Source organism: Lemur catta, chromosome 3 (assembly GCF_020740605.2).
Source record: "Lemur catta isolate mLemCat1 chromosome 3, mLemCat1.pri, whole genome shotgun sequence".
Taxonomy (NCBI): domain Eukaryota; kingdom Metazoa; phylum Chordata; class Mammalia; order Primates; family Lemuridae; genus Lemur; species Lemur catta.
Window position 1 is genome coordinate 65921962 of NC_059130.1, and position 18487 is coordinate 65940448.

Consider the following 18487-nt stretch of genomic DNA (forward strand, 5'->3'; position numbering starts at 1 on the left):
TTTCTTTATAGCATTTACCAAATGACATGTTCTTTATGGACATTCTGTTTTTACTTAATTTCATGAAGTTAATCATTCTAGCAGAAACCTTGTTTTCTTTAGTCCTCTAACCCCATTACCTAGAAGAGCACTTAGTTGATATTTAAGTATTTGTTGAATGAATAAATATTAACATTTGAGTGACCAAAATGGTGCTTTGACAATGTAAATAAATCATTTAATTCTTGGAGGAATTAGCTTAGTTCTGAGATAACTTTAGAGTATTCGTTAGAAATTTGTACTGTTCTCTAAAATTGTATACCTAGAAAATTTATTGCATAGTCACAATCTTTGACTCTTGAATTTTTTTTGTTTTTTTTGTTTTTGTTTTTGTTTCATTTTAGTTAAAAGCCAGACCATTCTTAGCAGCCAGGCAGGTGGCTCACACCTGTAATCCTAGCACTTTGGGAGGCCAAGCTAGGAGGATCACTTGAGGCCAGGAGATTGAGAGCAGCCTGGGCAACATAGCAAGATACCATCTCTACAGAAAATTTAAAAATTAATTAGGTGTGTTGGTGCACACCTGTAATCCTAGCTACTTGGGAGGCTGAGGCAGGAAGATGCTCTTGAGCCCAGGATTTTGAGGCTGTAGCACTGAGCTTTGATCAGGCCACTACACTCTAGCCTGGGCAATGAAGACCTCATCTAAAAAAAAAAACAGGGCCGAGTGCAGCAGCTCATGCCCGTAATCCTAGCACTCTTGGAGGCTGAGGCGGGAGGCTTGCTTGAGGTCAGAAGTTCGAGACCAGCCTGAGCAAGAGCAAGACCCTGTCTCTACAAAAATTACAAAAATTAGTCTGACATGGTGGTACATGCCTGTCTCGGCTACTCGAGAGGCTGAAGCCAGAGGATGCCTTGAACTCACAATTTGAGGTTGCAGTAAAATGACACCACTGAACTATAGCTGAGAGGAGAGAGTGAGACTCAAACAAATAAGTATTAGCTTTAAGGCACCTAATCTTGAATTGGGATAGGAGTACTTGGTTATATTATTTTATATTTCTCCATTTGGAAAAGCTTGGGTGTGCTATTCCTTATTTTTTTAATATTAATTTGTTAACAGATCAGCAAAACGGTTACTGGACCAGATTGTTGAAAAAGGAAGACCAGCTCCTGGCTTCCATCATGGTGATGGACCAGGAAATGCAGTTCAAGAAATCATGATTCCAGCTAGCAAGGCAGGATTAGTTATTGGAAAGGGGGGAGAGACTATTAAACAACTTCAGGTATTATTATATTTATAAATGATTACTTTTTGTCTGTTTTGAGGTCAGTTTTCTTCCACTCTTTTATTAATAAATATGATTTCTCTGATTATAACAGGAGCGAGCTGGAGTTAAAATGGTTATGATTCAAGATGGACCTCAGAACACTGGCGCTGATAAACCTCTTAGGATTACAGGAGACCCATATAAAGTTCAAGTAAACTTAACTTTCTACTTTATAAAGAAGGAGTTTGGGTTGGATGGGATTGAGCAAAACATGCATGAATAATTAAAATGTTTTGAGGCATGGTTTCTAAATTAGCTAACTCTTTCTACTTTAGCAAGCCAAGGAAATGGTGTTAGAGTTAATTCGTGATCAAGGTGGTTTCAGAGAAGTTCGAAATGAGTATGGGTCAAGAATAGGAGGAAATGAAGGGATAGATGTAAGTAAAAATCATTCAGAAATGCTTGTATGCTAATCTATAAATATAATAATAGTGTTTCTCCTGTTTTGTATTCTATAGCCTTCTCTAACATGGTGTTCTTTTCTACTAGAATACAGAATTGTATATTTTGTATCTTGTTGCTCTTTTGATATTAACATAGCATTGTATATATTAATACTTTTGTGATTTGATGCAAATTAATTTTCAGGAAATAGCTTTCCTAATACTTAGTCTTCTTTACATAAGGTTCCCATTCCAAGATTTGCTGTTGGTATTGTAATAGGAAGAAACGGAGAGATGATCAAAAAAATACAAAATGATGCTGGTGTTCGAATTCAGTTTAAGCCAGGTGAGTACATATGTTAATCTTCTAAGCGTGGTAGCAATTATTATTGAATTAACCCACACACATTTATTATTTAATTCACCCCTTTTGTTTCTTTGTTTTGAAGATGACGGAACAACACCTGATAGAATAGCGCAAATAACAGGACCTCCAGACCGTTGCCAACATGCTGCAGAAATTATTACAGACCTTCTTCGAAGTGTTCAGGTTTGATAAAAAAATTAACATTTTCATTTTTTGTTTTCATGAAAAAGTGTTTTCCTTCATCTAATCTGAAAATTCTCCCCCCACCGCTTGGTTTTTATGTCAGTTTAATGCATTAATGGCTAGAAAGTTAAAATTGCTTTAAGGTAGACATCTTGGAGCAGGAAGAAGTGCTATATAAATGCACTGCCTTATTCATCCCAGTATAAAAAAATAAATAGTAGGAGGAGCTGGTTGAGGTGACTCACACCTATAACATCCCAGTTACTTGAGAAGCTGAGGTAGGAGGATTGCTTGAGACTAGGAGTTTGAGACCAGCCTGGGCAACATAGCAAGACCTCATCTCTTTCAAAAAAAAAAAAATTAGTTTGGCATGGTGGCACACACCTATAGCATGTGGAGTCGTAGCTAACTCAGGAGGCTGAGGCAGGATGATCACTTGAGCCCAGGACTTAGAGGCTGTAGTGAGCAGTGATTGAGCCACTGTACTCCAGCTTGGGTGACAGAGCTAGACCTCATCTCTAAAAATAGGTGTATAGATAGACAGATAGTAAATCATAGGTATTAATTGGTGATTGTTTAGGCCAAGTCATCTCTAAATTTCTGGCTCGCAAATATCAGTTGGGAGAAACAGTCATAATAATTTTGTCGTGGAAAGAAAGGTTTATTTCTGTTCAGACTTTCTTGTTGTTTTTCTTTCTTTTTCAGGCTGGTAATCCCGGTGGACCTGGACCTGGTGGTCGAGGAAGAGGTAGAGGTCAAGGCAATTGGAACATGGGACCACCTGGTGGACTACAGGAATTTAATTTCATTGTGCCAACTGGGAAAACCGGATTAATAATAGGAAAAGGCAATATATTTTAAATTATCTTAATTTTTAATACATAAAAAGAGCAGAGTTTGAATCTCATTGACTTCTAGAGAAAGAGGACCAACAGTTAATTATTAGTGTAAGAAACTTCTTTTTACGCAAAAACTGGTTTGAGTGGTTTTCTTTGTTCATTTTGCTTTTTCCTTCATATTTATTAAAATTTGAATGTGTTGGTTTATCTTTACATTGCTTTTTTTTCTTTTTAAACAATGAAAGCAAGATTTGCATGGCTTTTAAAAGCAATTTATTTAAAGCAAATATTTTGATAAGTTATAATCCACATTAAGATTGTGTATAAGCATACTAAGTAAACAAATATATTTTTAAGAAAAGCATGAAATATTTTATATAATTTGATTTAAAGTGTAGAATATTAAATGGAAAATCCTAATAGAATATTGTTAAATAGGATACTGGCCATAATTATTTTTTTAGTGGCACATTTATTTGTTTTTATTTTTTTAGAGAGAGGGTCTTCCTCTGTCATGACCAGGGTGTGGAATGCAGTGGCATCACCATAGCTCACTGCAACCTCAAACTTCTGGGCTCAAGGGATCCTCCCATTTCAGCCTCCTGAGTAGCTAGGACTATAGACATACAATACTATGCCCGGCTAATTTTTTTTTCTTTTTTGTAGAGATGGGGTCTTGCTATGTTGCCCAGGCTGGTCTCGAACTCCTGGGCTCAAGCAATCCTCCCGCCTCGGCCTCCCAAAGTGCTGGGATTACAGGCATGAGACACTGCACTCAGCCAGTGGCCTCGTTAATTGTGACCATTTTCTTCTGAATAGCTTCTCTTACATCCCTGGAGCCTTTAGAGAAATTACTGTCGTTTGGTTTTAGGAGGTGAAACCATAAAAAGCATAAGCCAACAGTCTGGTGCAAGAATAGAACTTCAGAGAAATCCTCCACCTAATGCAGATCCTAATATGAAGTTATTTACAATTCGTGGCACTCCACAGCAAATAGACTATGCTCGGCAACTTATAGAAGAAAAGATTGGTGTGAGTATGACTTCAACCTTTAATTTATAGTGTAGACCCTATTAAATAACACATTAATTCAGGTATACCACAAGAAAATGTACAATTTTTAGTCTGGATTACAGGTTTTGTGATACAATAGATACATAAAACATGAAAAAGATTTTCCAGCTATAAAAATAACCTAATTAAATATGCAGTTACAGATTTTCAGAACTACATTATATCGGTGTGAGTAGATAAGAGAGGGTCGCATTACCTACAGGCATGATGTTAGTATTGGTGGAAGGTTGTGAAGCATAGTTGAAGGAGATAGTTATGGGAATTCATTATTTATTAAGGTCTTAAATGCAACCATGGGGAAGCAAAAAAGATGAATCAGATGCGGACTGGCTCATTTGGGGCTTTTTAAAATGCAGACTATAACATACATAGATACTGTCTGTGTACATTTTTGTAAGATATACTTTAGACATGTTTTAGGTGATTCTGATGCACATCCAAATTTGGAGATTTTTTGCTCTAGAAAAGTTTGCTTGTGGTAGAACAAAAAGTATGAAGAGCCTTGATGGCATTTTTGTAAATGAGGCAGATAGTATTTTACTGGGGTTTTTTTTTTTTTTTTTTGTGATGCTGAATTAATTAACATAAGATGTGAAGGAACATCTTAAATTATTAATAATTAGAATTTCTTGGGAAAACTCTTTCAATTTTTTTATGAAAATAGACTACTTTATCAAAAGACAATTATTAGGATATTGGGTTCAGAGATTAAAGAATTTGAAACAAGCGCTTTCATGACTAGAGAAAATCAAAGTTCCTCTTGAGGTGGGTGGGCTTTTAATATCTGAGCTAGAAATTAAGTGCAGAAATATGAATCAACATTAGTTATCCCAAACACCAAAAGAGTAACAGTGAAAGCATTATAAATAATGTATGGTGATAACTGAGTTAGTAAAGATCAGTTACCACTCTAGGTTAGACACTAATACAACTGCTTGTAATTTCTAATTTTAAAGAGTTTGGCTTCATATTTAAGTTTTCTTTTAGAATACATATATAAATTGTATATACACAGTGTTGTCCTGTAACTCAAACTATAATGCTCAAATCTATAAAGAATAGTTTTTTATTTCGGAGATGCTCAGAAGTTCCACTATTCCCCTTTTTCCTGTTTATAAAAAACCAGCAATTAGTCATTATTTTTATTTTTTGAGAGATAGAGTCTCACTGTGTCACCCAAGCTGGAGTACATTGGCCCAATCAAAACTCACTGCTGCAGCCTCAAACTCCTGGGCTCAAGGGATCCTCTTGCCTCAGCCTCTGGAGTAGCTGGCACTACAGGCACATGCCACCACGCTTGGGTAATTTTTAAGTTTTTTGTAGAGACAGGTCTTGCTTTGTTGCCCAGGCTGGTCTCGAACTCCTGGCGTTAAGTGATCCTCCCACCTTGACCTCCCAAAGTGCTGGTATTGCAGGCATGGCCTACCCCACCTTGCTCTTAGGAAAGTTCTTTTTGGTGTTTTTCATGCTATGAATGGGGTGCAAAAAACAAGTTTGACGCTGTGTCTGCTTTGAAAGACAGTGATAGCTGTAGAAAAGACACTTAAAGTACATCTTACAAAAATGTACACATTCACTGTATGTTCTTTTGTACGGATATTTAGTTTAATTGTTCAAAAATGAAGATTTTTGTGGACTCTCAGTGAAGGCAGCAGAGGTTGAAGCCAAAGCAGAAAAATGAATAGCACATCTTGGGTTTTGATTTTATGGGATTAGCCTCACATGTATGGGTTAGAATTTCTGTTGGATTCATGGAGAAATAAGATAGGTTGTTTTAGAGAAGCAATTTAGTATGGTGGTTAAAAGCATAGACTCTAGAGTCAGGCTGCCTGGGTTCAAAATCCCGCGAATCATTAACTGGCTATGTGACCTTGGAGAAGTTATTTATGCCCTTTTGCCTCGGTTTCCTTCTATAACATGAGGATGATGGTAACTACTTCACAGAGTTGTAGGGATTACATGAATGTGCATGTATGTGTGTAACTTAAAAGAATGCCTGGCTTATGTACTAAATACTTTTTCAGTGTTTACTGTTTGGAAAAGATGAGTCATGGATAACAAAAGGTATAGCAACAATTGGTGACTTAAGGAGACAAGTTAATAAAAGGGACTTTAAACATCGTGAAGTTTAGTTTCATTATTTTGCAGTGAGAAAATTGACAAGTAAATGTAGTTTAAGCACTTTGTCCAAAATGTCACATGCCAGTATTACCTACATGAAAGAAGTTTTAATTAGAATGTGGCATAAATGATGATGAACTATCTTGATTTGTTGTGTGAATTACAAAGGGAGTTTTCATGATATTAGAGGACATTATTTAAATTATTGACCTAAATGGAGTTCCAGTGACAGAAATAGAAAGGTTATAAGGAGGACTTTAGTTAGATAGTGAACTAGTTGTTTGTTGCGTTATAAGTGAAGTGTTCAGAAGACAATTCATGATATGGGACCTAAGGACAATGTTTCGGGAGCATTGTCAAGATGGTCATCCGATGTTAGGAGAGTGGAGGTAGAGTAGATGCAGAGAGAACAGCTAGAGAGTGCCTTCTAGAAGAGCTAGGGATAAGGATCTGATATGTGATAGACTTGCATGATTAAGATAAAAAGGAAATAGAAAAGTAAGAATTGTAAAAGGAAAGAGAAATCATGCTCTCTGAAAAAAATAGAGTAGAAGCTAAATGATGTGTATCACTATTTGCATTTAATTGTTAAATGCTATTGATTTTAGTGAATTTTACATGTCTCATTACTATGGTAGAGTTAAAATAACTTTGTAACATCAATGAGGAAACGTAGGAAAATCTAAAATTTGTTACTTATGACTAGAAGAGGGTAGAAATGGAAGATTATTTGGCCTTAGAGTTGTTCATTATTCTGTTTTCCTGATTTTTGTATGTCATCTTACTTTTTTGCAGGGCCCAGTAAATCCTTTAGGGCCACCTGTACCCCATGGCCCCCATGGGGTCCCAGGCCCCCATGGGCCTCCTGGGCCCCCAGGGCCTGGAACTCCAATGGGGCCATACAACCCTGCACCTTATAATCCAGGACCACCTGGCCCAGCTCCTCAGTAAGTATTGGGTTTGGTTCTGGGCTTTTCCTCAAAGATTCTAGCTTTTGGTAAATTGTATTTTTATGCTGATTTTCTTTTCAGTGGTCCTCCAGCCCCATATGCTCCCCAAGGGTGGGGAAATGCATATCCACACTGGCAGCAGCAGGCTCCTCCTGATCCAGGTGAAAAAAAAAAGATAGTTATCATTATGTGCTATCTGTATTGTTTGTTTTCCACCCCTGGTACATTCTTAAATGTTCTAGTATGGATTCTACATTTGTATGCTTTGTCTTCATTTAGTTTAGTCTTTGGGCAGAGTATTAGGCACTGCTTCTACCACAGTGTATGAGACCTACATGAGTATGTTGTCTGCTTTATGAAACTTTTTTCTAGCTGCATTTGACTTTCTCTAGTTAAGAATTGATACAGCAGAATGCTAAAAGCCAAAAGCTACAGGAGGAAGTGCAATGTCTTAGGTTTTATATACCAGTGCTGTCAGTTGTATAGTATGTTAACTGTGACAATACCCATGAAAGGATAATTTACGTTTATTTATAAAATTATGTGAGAGAATAACGGAGTATTAAATACTTGGTCATTAAATTCCCAAGTTATCAAATAAGATATAAACTGTTTTATTACTTTTGATAAGGCAACTTCATGTTAGTAAAAATCAGTCCTATATTTAATAACTGCATGCTAGAACTCTAAAATATACTTAAATATTTTCTATATTCAGATCTGGATTTTATATTTATTACACTCTATTCTATTCTATCTTCTCATGCCCCATAGTTTGCTTTCCATCTTGGTCAAAGAGCCATTCTTTGAATCCAGTTGACATTTATTTATGATCCTTTTTTCTCACCTGCTACCTACCTTTTTGGCCTCTCACTGGAGTAGTTTCAAGGAAGGTATACTGAATTGTGGACTACTTTCTACACATAGCATATTTATCCCCAAAACCAGAAGTAATTGATTTAAATGAAATTGTGTTGCATTTGATTAAACATTTTGGTATTTGTGGCCCTATATTATAACATACTTTAATTTCATAGGGAGTATGCTCTTTGGAATATGATGATACAACATGACAGTCACCAAATAACCACAACTTCTACTTGTTCAAGAAACAACTTGAGTTGTGCTAGGATCTGGGTATGCAAAGTGAGGTTCATGTGCTATAGCAGAAGAATGCACTTCCAGCGTAAGCAATCCTGTGATAGAAGGGCTCTCAGGATACAGAAAAAGTATCAAATATGATTTACTGTATAATATTCTGAAAGTTCATCTTTTGATAATGAAAGGATTTTTCTTTCTCTCAAGCTAATTAGGAGGGTGTGATTAAGCAAAGGAATGTGACTTAAGTTTGAGTAGGTTAAGGAGCAGATTTATATTGTGTAAGTTGGATCTGCCAGGATTTCAACTATGAGCAGTGTTTGAGTAGGGAGCTTGATTGAGAAAAATAATGGGAATAAGGAGTAGTCTCAGTTTCACAATCTGTTTTCAATTTGGAGGAGTAGTGAAGTCACCACTGTAAGAACGGGTCAATGAATGTAGCTTTCAGCATTGCCTTTGGGAAAGAAGTAACCCATTTAGTTAAAAGATAGTCAGCTGGTTGGCCCAGCTCAGAGTTATGAAAGGGTTACTGAGTCCCTGGGTTAGATATTGCTTATATTAGACTTAGAATTGTGTAATATTTTATCATCAGTATTACCTGAACTAAAATCTGTTTTTATAAAAAAATGTTAATGATCTGTTGTGGATTTATGTAGTGGTCAAGAATTTAGACTTCAGAGTCAAACAAACCTAGATCAGTCATATGTAGATCCCACAATTTACTAATTGTGGGATGTCAAGCAAGTTTTTTAATTCCTAGACCTCTGTTTTCTTACCTATAAAATGGTAAATGAATGAATCTTATGTTGAATGAATATTAAGTTCTTAGTACATATTAGTTACATGTAACTGTGAGACTGGTTTTTGGTGTGGTTTACACATTTGCGAGTACAAGTATCATCACTTCCTATAAAGTCTTTTAATTTCTCTATCCGGACGTGTCAAGTGAAATAATTGTATTTCTAAATTAATACAGAGATAATGACACTATTGAGATATGTAAATATCCAGCATAGAAAATCAGTACAGTGAGCAATTGAAAGTTTGGAGGGTGGCTTAATAATACCTTGTAATTGTATCACCTTATAATTTTCTTTTTCTAGAAATCCTTGCTCCTTTTTCTCAAACTTCACTAACCTTTGTTAAGCTGCTGAGAATTGCTGCCTGTTTGGGATGAAGGCTAAACAGATACACAGACTTTGGCTAAGGAAATTATATTCTTCTTGGGGATACAAACTAATAACAACACACCTGTAGTGTTACTTGGTATTCCTAGTATAAAAAGGACAGAATCAGCAAGAGGATTTCTGGTTTCTAGAAGACTGAAAGGTCCCAAACTGTTCCCACATCAGTTGATATATTAAGGATGAATAAGGATGAGCCAACTGTAGAGGAAATATAACATGGCCAAAGGCCTAAAAATGAACATGGTAACTTCTGAAAAGTACGAGCAATGTGTTAAGGCTGGAACTTGACTGTTGAAGAGATAGTGACAGAGGAGGAGATGAGGCTGGAATGGAAAGGATAAGCCAGAGGGTCCAGATTGTTAAGATGTTGAATATGTTGTACTTAAAAGCATTGACCATCCTGAAGATTCTAGGGGATAAATGAAGAATTTCCAGTAGGGTAATGACAACAAGTTTATGACATTTACTGTGAAATAGAATGAAATGTGGATAATCTCTTCTTTTTTCCTAAAATTTTTTTGTCTTCATTGGAAACAGGATAGAACAGCATTCATAGTTCTAAAATAATTGTTTCTTTCTTATGCAAGTTACCCCCTAGAAATCTTTTCTGTTAGTCATCTGCCACATAGAACTGTTATGCTTGAGGGGAAAAAACAAGGGCACAGGATGGTTTAAGCATTGGATTCAGAGCCAGTTCTGCCACTCACTAGTTTTGTAACCTAGGAAAGTCACTTGATCTCTAAACCTCGGTTTTCTATAATCAAAGCTAATGGTGACAATGAAAATAATAGAAAATTTGTAAGTTTTTATTTCCTATTTTTGATGTTCTAGTTAATTTGGGGGTCTGCATATTTGCCAGAGAGCTGTGTGTTTGTGTGTGTGAGAGAGAGATTGAGAGAGATTACAGACTTTAGATGCAAACCTTGAACTTGTGTTTATTAATTCTAGCTAAAACAGGAACGGATCCAAATTCAGCAGCCTGGGCTGCTTATTATGCTCACTATTATCAACAGCAAGCACAGCCACCACCTGCAGCTCCTGCAGGTGCACCAACTACAACCCAAACAAATGGACAAGGTAACTAAAAGAGCTTATTTGTATGTGAAAGCCAAAACTTATATTTGGAATTATATGTGAAGTACATCACTGTTTAATACCTAAAATTTCTAACATGATTCAATTACAACTTCAGTAAGCAGATTTTTCTTTTGTTAAAAAGTTACTTGGAAATAACTTCAAACTTTCAAAAAAGTTATAAGAATAATACCAAGAACACACCCAGATAGCACGGCTGTTAGTTTTATTTCCCCATTTATTCCATTATAGTCTCTATCATACGTGTACATTCGTATCCATTATTCTGAAAGGAACCATTTAAGACTAAACTGTAGACATGATACATTATTAACCTTAAATACTCCTTTGTGTATTTCTCTAAAAATACATAACTATCCATATGCCCTTCAAATCAGTTAATCAATATTGACATATCATCACTGTGTGAATGCACTGCCCTTATTCAGATTTTAACAACTGTCACAACATTTTCTCTCTCTTTTCAACTAAGGTCCCATCAGTAGCATGTATCTTACTTACTTGTCAGATCTATTAAGTCTCACCAATCTGAAATACTTCCCAGTCTTTTGTTCACTTTTGTGTTATAAAGTGTATAAACCTTTTATTTTGTAGGATATCAACCTAGGTCCCTTCAACCATTTATCATGACCGTGAGGTTATGCTTACTTGGCAGAAAAAACTCAAATGATGCTGCACTCTACTTAGTGACTTAGTCTGTTATATCAGGGGTGATAAAATATTGAAATGAGTTCTATCCCTGGTGGTGGTAAACTTGTTTATTTGGTCATACTGGTGTCTGCCAGGATTCTATACCATTAACTCACAATTTTTTGTGTGTGAAATTAATCAGTATTTTCTGTGGTCTTCTACTGAGATTATGCCAGTATCCTGTCCTCCTCAAACTCCAACTTGTCATCCTTAGCCTTCATTGATAACTCTTGCCTGATTCAACTGCCACTATGATGATAATTTTCTGTTTCCATCATTGTACCTTGAGTAGTTGATGTTTTACTGTAAGGAGGAACTTTCCTTTTCATCCTATTGAGTTTTTTATGTCAGTATGGATTTCTCGTTTTGGTTTTTTTTTTCCCAATAGGTTATGCTTTTAAGCTTTTTTTTTTTTTTTTTTTTTTTTTTAAACAGAGTCTTGCTTTGTTGCCCAGGCTAGAATGAGTACTGTGGTGTCAGCCTAGCTCACAGCAACCTCAAACTCCTGGGCTTAAGCTATCCTTCTGCCTCAGCCTCCTGAGTAGCTGGGACTACAGGCATGCACCACCATGCCCGGCTCATTTTTTCAATATATTTTTAGTTGTCCAGCTAATTTCTTTCTATTTTTAGTAGAGACGAGGTCTTGCTCTTGCTCAGGCTGGTCTTGAACTCCTGACCTGGAGCGATCCACCCACCTCGGCCTCCCAGAGTGTTGGGATTACAGGCGTGAGCCACCGTGCCCGGCCAAACTATTTTTATTATTTTGATAGATTATCCTAGATTTGGCCAACAGGAGTGTCTTCAAGGTGACTCCTTTATCCTTCTGAAATGCTTGTCGTTCTTGAAGCACTTGCTTACTGCCTGATAAGATGCATATTTTGTGTTTTCTGGGCTCCATCCCTGGAATCAGCCATTTCTTCAAGGAACCCTGAGTCCTTTTAGTAGAGAATGGTATTTATTTATTTGTTTACTTACTTACTTATTTATTTATTTATTTTGAGACAGAGTCTCACTTTGTTGCCCGGGCTAGAGTGAGTGCCATGGCGTCAGCCTAGCTCACAGCAACCTCAAACTCCTGGGCTTAAGCGATCCTACTGCCTCAGCCTCCGGAGTAGCTGGGACTACAGGCATGCGCCACCATGCCCGGCTAATTTTTTCTATATATATTTTTAGGTGTCCAGATAATTTATTTCTATTTTTAGTAGAGACGAGGTCTCGCTCAGGCTGGTCTTGAACTCCTGACCTCGAGCGATCCACCCGCCTCGGCCTCCCAGAGGGCTAGGATTACAGGCGTGAGGCACCGTGCCCGGCCGAGAATGGTATTTAGAAACCAAACTAAGTGTACTCATTGCTGCTAGCTCCTTTCAGCAGACAGATAGCTAGGAAATACATTTACATACACATAACATAAAAAACACAGAAACATCCATAACTTTTTTTTAAGCCTATATTCATATCACCTGCAAATTTGTTTCAACACTTCAAAGTTTTCTAGCCTTTTCCCTTTTAGAACTTAAAAATTGTGAGAAACCATTATCCTCAGTGTATTTCCTTATTTGACCCAATTTACTTATGCTTGATATAATCAGTCTTCCAAACACATTGGTTGTCTTCTCTGTCCACCATCTCTGTATCCCCAATGGCTTCTTGTTTGTGGCACCAGCAGGGATGCAAGTACCATGCAGCACCTCCCTCCTATTCTCACTGCTAACTCTTACAAACAACAGAAAGAAAGGCCTAAAATTGCCTTTTAAAAACTTTAACCCTGATTTTCATTTTTTTTTCCTTGAAAAAGGAGATCAGCAGAATCCAGCTCCAGCTGGACAGGTTGATTATACCAAGGCTTGGGAAGAGTACTACAAGAAAATGGGTATGTTGTACGTTTCTTAAAAATACATATTTAAGTTGAAACACTTAAGTAAATACACATTAGAATGTTGAAGATTTTAATAAAAGCATGTTCATGCCACGTTTTTATTGCCTTGGGTGACTTTTATCCTTTTATTAACTTGTAAAATCTTGAGGAGGAGAATAATTGAATAAGAATGCATTCTACAGTTATTGGACTTGGAGACATATCAAGACCTTTTCAAATAATAATTTTTAAATTTGTGGTTACATAGCAGGGAGGTCTTTTTATTTCTAGTTGCATTAGTCAAACTGGTTATTAATTGAAACTAGACATTTCCTCACTGGTACATATGACGTTGAATATTACTAGAGTGCCGGGCAAAAGTTGGTTGTGTGTGATACCATTATATTTGCTACAAAATAAAGCAGTTAAGAAGTAACCTACAGTGACAGAGGAAGTGAATTACATAGATAACATTTGCATATATGAAAAAGGGAAAACAATCACTTAGAAAAGCCATTTTCATTGAGTAATTATAGTGTACATGCTATATGCCAAGCATAGTTATAGATGCTGAGAATGCAGTTATGGGCATAATAGCTAGGAACCCTGCCTTCTGTTTATGTGTTTGTGAAGGGTACAATTTTTTTAAGAAATTGGTAAATACATTACTATAAACTGCTAGGAAGGAAAAGAACTATATCTTCACTGACATTTAACATGTACAGATTGGGGAACAAGTCATACAACTACTAAATCATGGAACCAGAATTTAACTTCTAAGAGGGTCTGGGTCCCAAGCATGTGTCCCACGTCTGTCTCTTTTGGGGACCATTATTATACTCCAGAAAAAGTTATTTTTCAGATGCTTTTCCTCTTAGTCATTTAAAACTAACACACATCACAGCCAGTTGTCACAAATGAAAGGCTAAATAGATAAACTTGCCCATCTTCCACTAGCATAGAAAGAATCTATAGATGGTAGAGTTTTATCATAAGATACAGTCTGCTTGTAATTCTCAATGTAAATTTTCCTGTTTCTTTGCCAAGGAATGTTTCTCATTTTCCACAGAAAGAAAAATTTTCAGAAGGATAATATTAATCTTTTTTCATCTAAAAATATATGTGCCTAGTTGTAAAGATGTTCTACATAACTGATTTTAAAGAAAGAAAAAATGGTTTTCCAGGAGAGTTATGCTGCATCTTATTTCTGAGGCTATAACAGATTAATTTATGTTTTGGGGACTCAGGTTACCTTAAGCATATCTACAGTAGCTAAAATTCTACAAAAAGAAATTTTTAACTTCAAAACAGCATACTCTAGTTATGGCGACTACATAATTTGTTTTCTGAGCCAGGATGAGAATGAGTAGGGATGCAATTAAGAATAATGCCCTGACAACATAGTGGTCAGGGCCCATAGTCACCTTAACTTTAATGAAAATAGCATCACCATTTTAAAGAGTTGAACATGAGGCAGGTATGGTGGCACATGCCTGTAGTCTGAGCTATTTGGGAGGCAGAGGTAGGAGGAGCCTTTGAACCAGGAGATCGAGGCCAGCCTCGGCAACATAGTAAGAGCCCTGTCTCTAAAAAGAAATGTTTTTTAAAAAAGGGTTAGGTATGTTCAGATTAAAAACCATTAGCTCTGGCTTGTATTTTTACAATGGATAATATGCCAGACATGTTCTCTAATTATTGTTAAGTAGGTAAAAACAAAGGCCTGTTGATGGACTTAGGTAATTATTAAGGAATGTTTGGATTCTGTCCTTTATTTTATCTTATTGTTTCTTTGTAACATGGCCATTAATAAATTTATTACTTAGCCTTTTTACATTTTACTTGTGCAAAATGGGGAGATAGTGTTGAATTCTAATTTTTATTGTCAAGGGTAGACATTTTACCTTGCCTTTGTTTTAATTTTTTTTATTGTCTACCAATTTCCCTGCCAACTATTTTCTAAAATTCTAGTTTTAGAGATACTGTGCTATAATGTCTTGAATTTTCAGTGTGAACAGATGGTGTAGAAATAATTAACACTATGTGACTCAAGATCTTCTTTCCCCCTCCTTTTCTGTTGTGTATTTTTCTGTAGTACTACAGTGATCACTTGTTCATTTTATGAGGAAAGTGGACAGGTTAGGTGATGATTCCTTCTCGTACGTAAAGCTTAAAGGAAGTAATGCTAGGTAATTTAGTCAGGTGTTTAATGAGCATTTTTCATTATATGATACCTACAGGATCAATTTATCTTTTTCTATAAAAGCTCTTCTAGTAAATGATTAGTTGTGTAACTGCTCTAATGTCTGCTATTAATAGGTACTTTACTTGTCCTCAGGATCTTTTTACCACAAATAAGAGACCTCAAGGCATAAAACTTAATATAGTTCAGTCTTCAAGTTTCTTGAAGGAGAAAAAGGAATAAAAATATAGAGAGATAAATATCTTAATTTCCAAATCCAACTCCCTTATTGACTCTTCTAGTGGCAGGGCTAGGATTTCTTAGGACTCCAGATTTCCTGATTCCTCATCCAAGTGCCCTCTTCATCAAACTAGGAGGGCTGTCCCAGCTTTTGAAGCCTAATTTCAGCTTTTCCTGTTAAGAACAGAAAACCCTATTAATGCTGTAAATTTGTTATTTGCTTATTAGTAAATAAACCTCAGTTGAAACAGATCTGAGTTAAGTTTCCAAAATTAGTTTTGGAATTTTTGAAAAGCATTCTAAGTTTCCTAGGATAACACTAAGAGAACTCAAGAGAGACAATCATTTTAAAGATGAAATTATAGAGGGTTAAAAAAGGAATTTTAAGTCAAGGGGTGGCAGTAATTTGGAGGTGAGTATTTTTGAAGCTAGAAGAGAATGAAGACCCTTAGGAAACAAATGGGGTTTCAAAGTAGAGAGGGGTAATTCTGGTTTGGATGAGGCTAAGTGAAGACATTTTAGGAAAAGTTTGCCTTAAAGAAGGCCTTTATAATGTTAAGGACTGATATAGGTAGACTTTGAACCCTTAGCATCTTATACCTTAAACCTAAAGAAGGAGAGAATGAAGACTTCTGGGAAGCATGCAAGTGTATAGGGATTATTAGTGTGCGAATCTATTCAAACAAGGTCTATCTCTTGGGCTGTAATATGTTACAAGTAAACTAGAGAAAGTTCATTTCATCCTTTGGACAAAATGAAATTAGAGCAAAACTCCATACGTTGTAAAGCTCTATGTAAATGTTAGATAATGTTCTACTAAAGTATAGACTAAAATATCTTGCATCAAAACAGTAACCAAAGAGGAATAAGGGGAGCAAGATAAGGAAGTTACATGTCTAAAGGAGGCAGGGAGGTAACAGGAGGCCGTGGGGAAGAGCCTAGTCTTAAGTAGATAGGATAGGAAGAGTTCTTTCTCTACTTCAAACTGGGCAAAATGAATCACATTTTGCCCTTTAGATTAGAAGAGTGAAATGTTTTTCTTGGGCATCTTTTAAGATTGGAATGTCGAATGTTGACAGCTTATTTAACAAGTGTTTGTTTTTCTTAGAGTATAACATGTTTACTATTAGCTTTCTACAGGGATATATCAGTTTGGGAGGGTTGTGGTTTTTTAGGGAGTATTTGACGAATTTCCTTGATGCACCTGCCTGTTTCTGCCAAATTATAATTAACACATTAACTGCTATGTGAGTTGTATTTAACTCAGGCTAGTTTTGAGGCCAGGGCCTCGTGAAGCATATGTAATTCACACATCTCTTTACCTTGGGAGTCACATGGTACACAGGCAACTCACGCTGCCATCCTGTAGCATACATGTTACGTGTTGGGTGGGCCCCCTGTGCAAAACCCTGCAGTTGATTCTGAAAATTTTACTTGTTGATATTCTTGTTGTTGCAATTAATATCGACAGTTTAATTGCGTGGAACACACAAAGAGAAAATGTAAAAAACCAAATTTTTCATTAAATTACAATTGTTTTTGAAGTTTTTATTCCATTTTTGTAATAAAACACCGTGGCCCCAAGGAAAGTTTTTTTTTTTTCTAGTGTGACTGTGTGTTAATTTGCCTTGAAAATGAGTATCTCTTACAATGAGGTTTAGTTTCTGTTGTAAACCTAAAATGGAAATTGTTGCTGCTTTTTTTTTTAAGTGTGCGATTTGTAAGAGACATTGTATGGTTTTATTGCTGTTGTTACTGGGCAGTTTTCTAAATATTGAAACCTGCTTCAGATTTGCTTGAATTGTGTCTCTTTACATGACCAAAATGTTAAACTAATTTCGTCTTTGAAAAGTTATTTATTAGAAGACAAAGAAAAATATGGGAATTTTTTAAATAGTGTATGAGATTTCTCTGTGGTTACCCAAAGGAGAGGGATCTTTTTTTTTCATGTATTTTTAAAGTTAGTCATCTGAAACTAAAAAGTTGCCTTGCTGGCACACAAAAACAGCTTCCTTGTATGTCTTTGCTCCAGTATTTTTGTCTATAATAATTATTTCGTAAAGCCAAATGAATTACAAACTAAATGAAATAATGCTCAAGGGGCTGAACAGAAAAACACATGTTCTGTTTCCTCTTCAATTTATTGTTTAAAAATTTTTTATACCTAGAGAAAATTAGGGGAAATGCTACAGCAGACACCCAGTTTCACCATTTTCTAAGTTTGTCATATGTACTTTATATGTATGTATGTTAATTGTTTATGAACCATTTCAAATAAGTTGCAGACACCTTGCTGTAAATACAGTCAATATTATCACCAACATACAGACCTTGTTTAAATTTCCATAGCTGTCTGGAAAGTGTCCCTTTTAGTTGTATGTTTGTTTTAATTCACAGCCCATTCAAATTCGTGCATTGCATTTGGTTGTATCTCTTTAATCTTTTAATTCAGAAAAGTCACCCTACCTAGAAAAAAGATATGATCATGAAAGCTTTGTGTATTCCATTGATCTTGTTCTTTATAGCCTTTGTCAGGTTACTTTTAATAAAATTATGTTGTAAGTTGAACACATCCTTAACACTTTAAACATCTTATTAAAATGTGTCTGGAGGACTAGTCTTTGTACGCATAGTTTATAGGTTGCTAATCAGGAAAAATCATGGCCTTTAAATGGGTTTTTGTTTTTTTCCAAAACTATTCTTTTTATAATCCTCCATTGAGGACTTTCATTTTATTTAAAACCTATAACTATCCAAATGGATGAGAGAACAAAAAAATGGTGGTTTTCACCTCTCCCTCACTCTCTTCATCATCATTGCCAGGAAACCATCTAAAGTTATACTTAACAGACTACTTACTGAAGCACTTTCCAAACTCGTTTGGAACATGTAACAGTTCAGCACTACTGGAATTGA

The 18487-nt window shown here is 35.9% G+C and overlaps 1 protein-coding gene across 11 annotated transcripts in view; it reads left to right on the plus strand.

Moving 5' to 3' along the window:
- Window positions 1-18487, plus strand: part of FUBP1 (far upstream element binding protein 1) — a 36038-nt gene that overhangs the window by 11871 nt on the left and 5680 nt on the right. For all 11 annotated transcript variants that reach the window (XR_006734140.1, XM_045547698.1, XM_045547702.1 and 8 more), the window contains 11 exons: window positions 1103-1265; window positions 1363-1461; window positions 1586-1687; window positions 1937-2039; window positions 2143-2243; window positions 2949-3090; window positions 3954-4114; window positions 7073-7224; window positions 7309-7388; window positions 10461-10589; window positions 13093-13167. Coding sequence is in view for 10 of the 11 variants with exons in the window: in XM_045547698.1 (XP_045403654.1) it covers window positions 1103-1265; window positions 1363-1461; window positions 1586-1687; window positions 1937-2039; window positions 2143-2243; window positions 2949-3090; window positions 3954-4114; window positions 7073-7224; window positions 7309-7388; window positions 10461-10589; window positions 13093-13167 (1307 nt within the window). In the remaining variant the exon portion in view is untranslated. The remainder of the gene's footprint in view (window positions 1-1102; window positions 1266-1362; window positions 1462-1585; window positions 1688-1936; window positions 2040-2142; window positions 2244-2948; window positions 3091-3953; window positions 4115-7072; window positions 7225-7308; window positions 7389-10460; window positions 10590-13092; window positions 13168-18487) is intronic.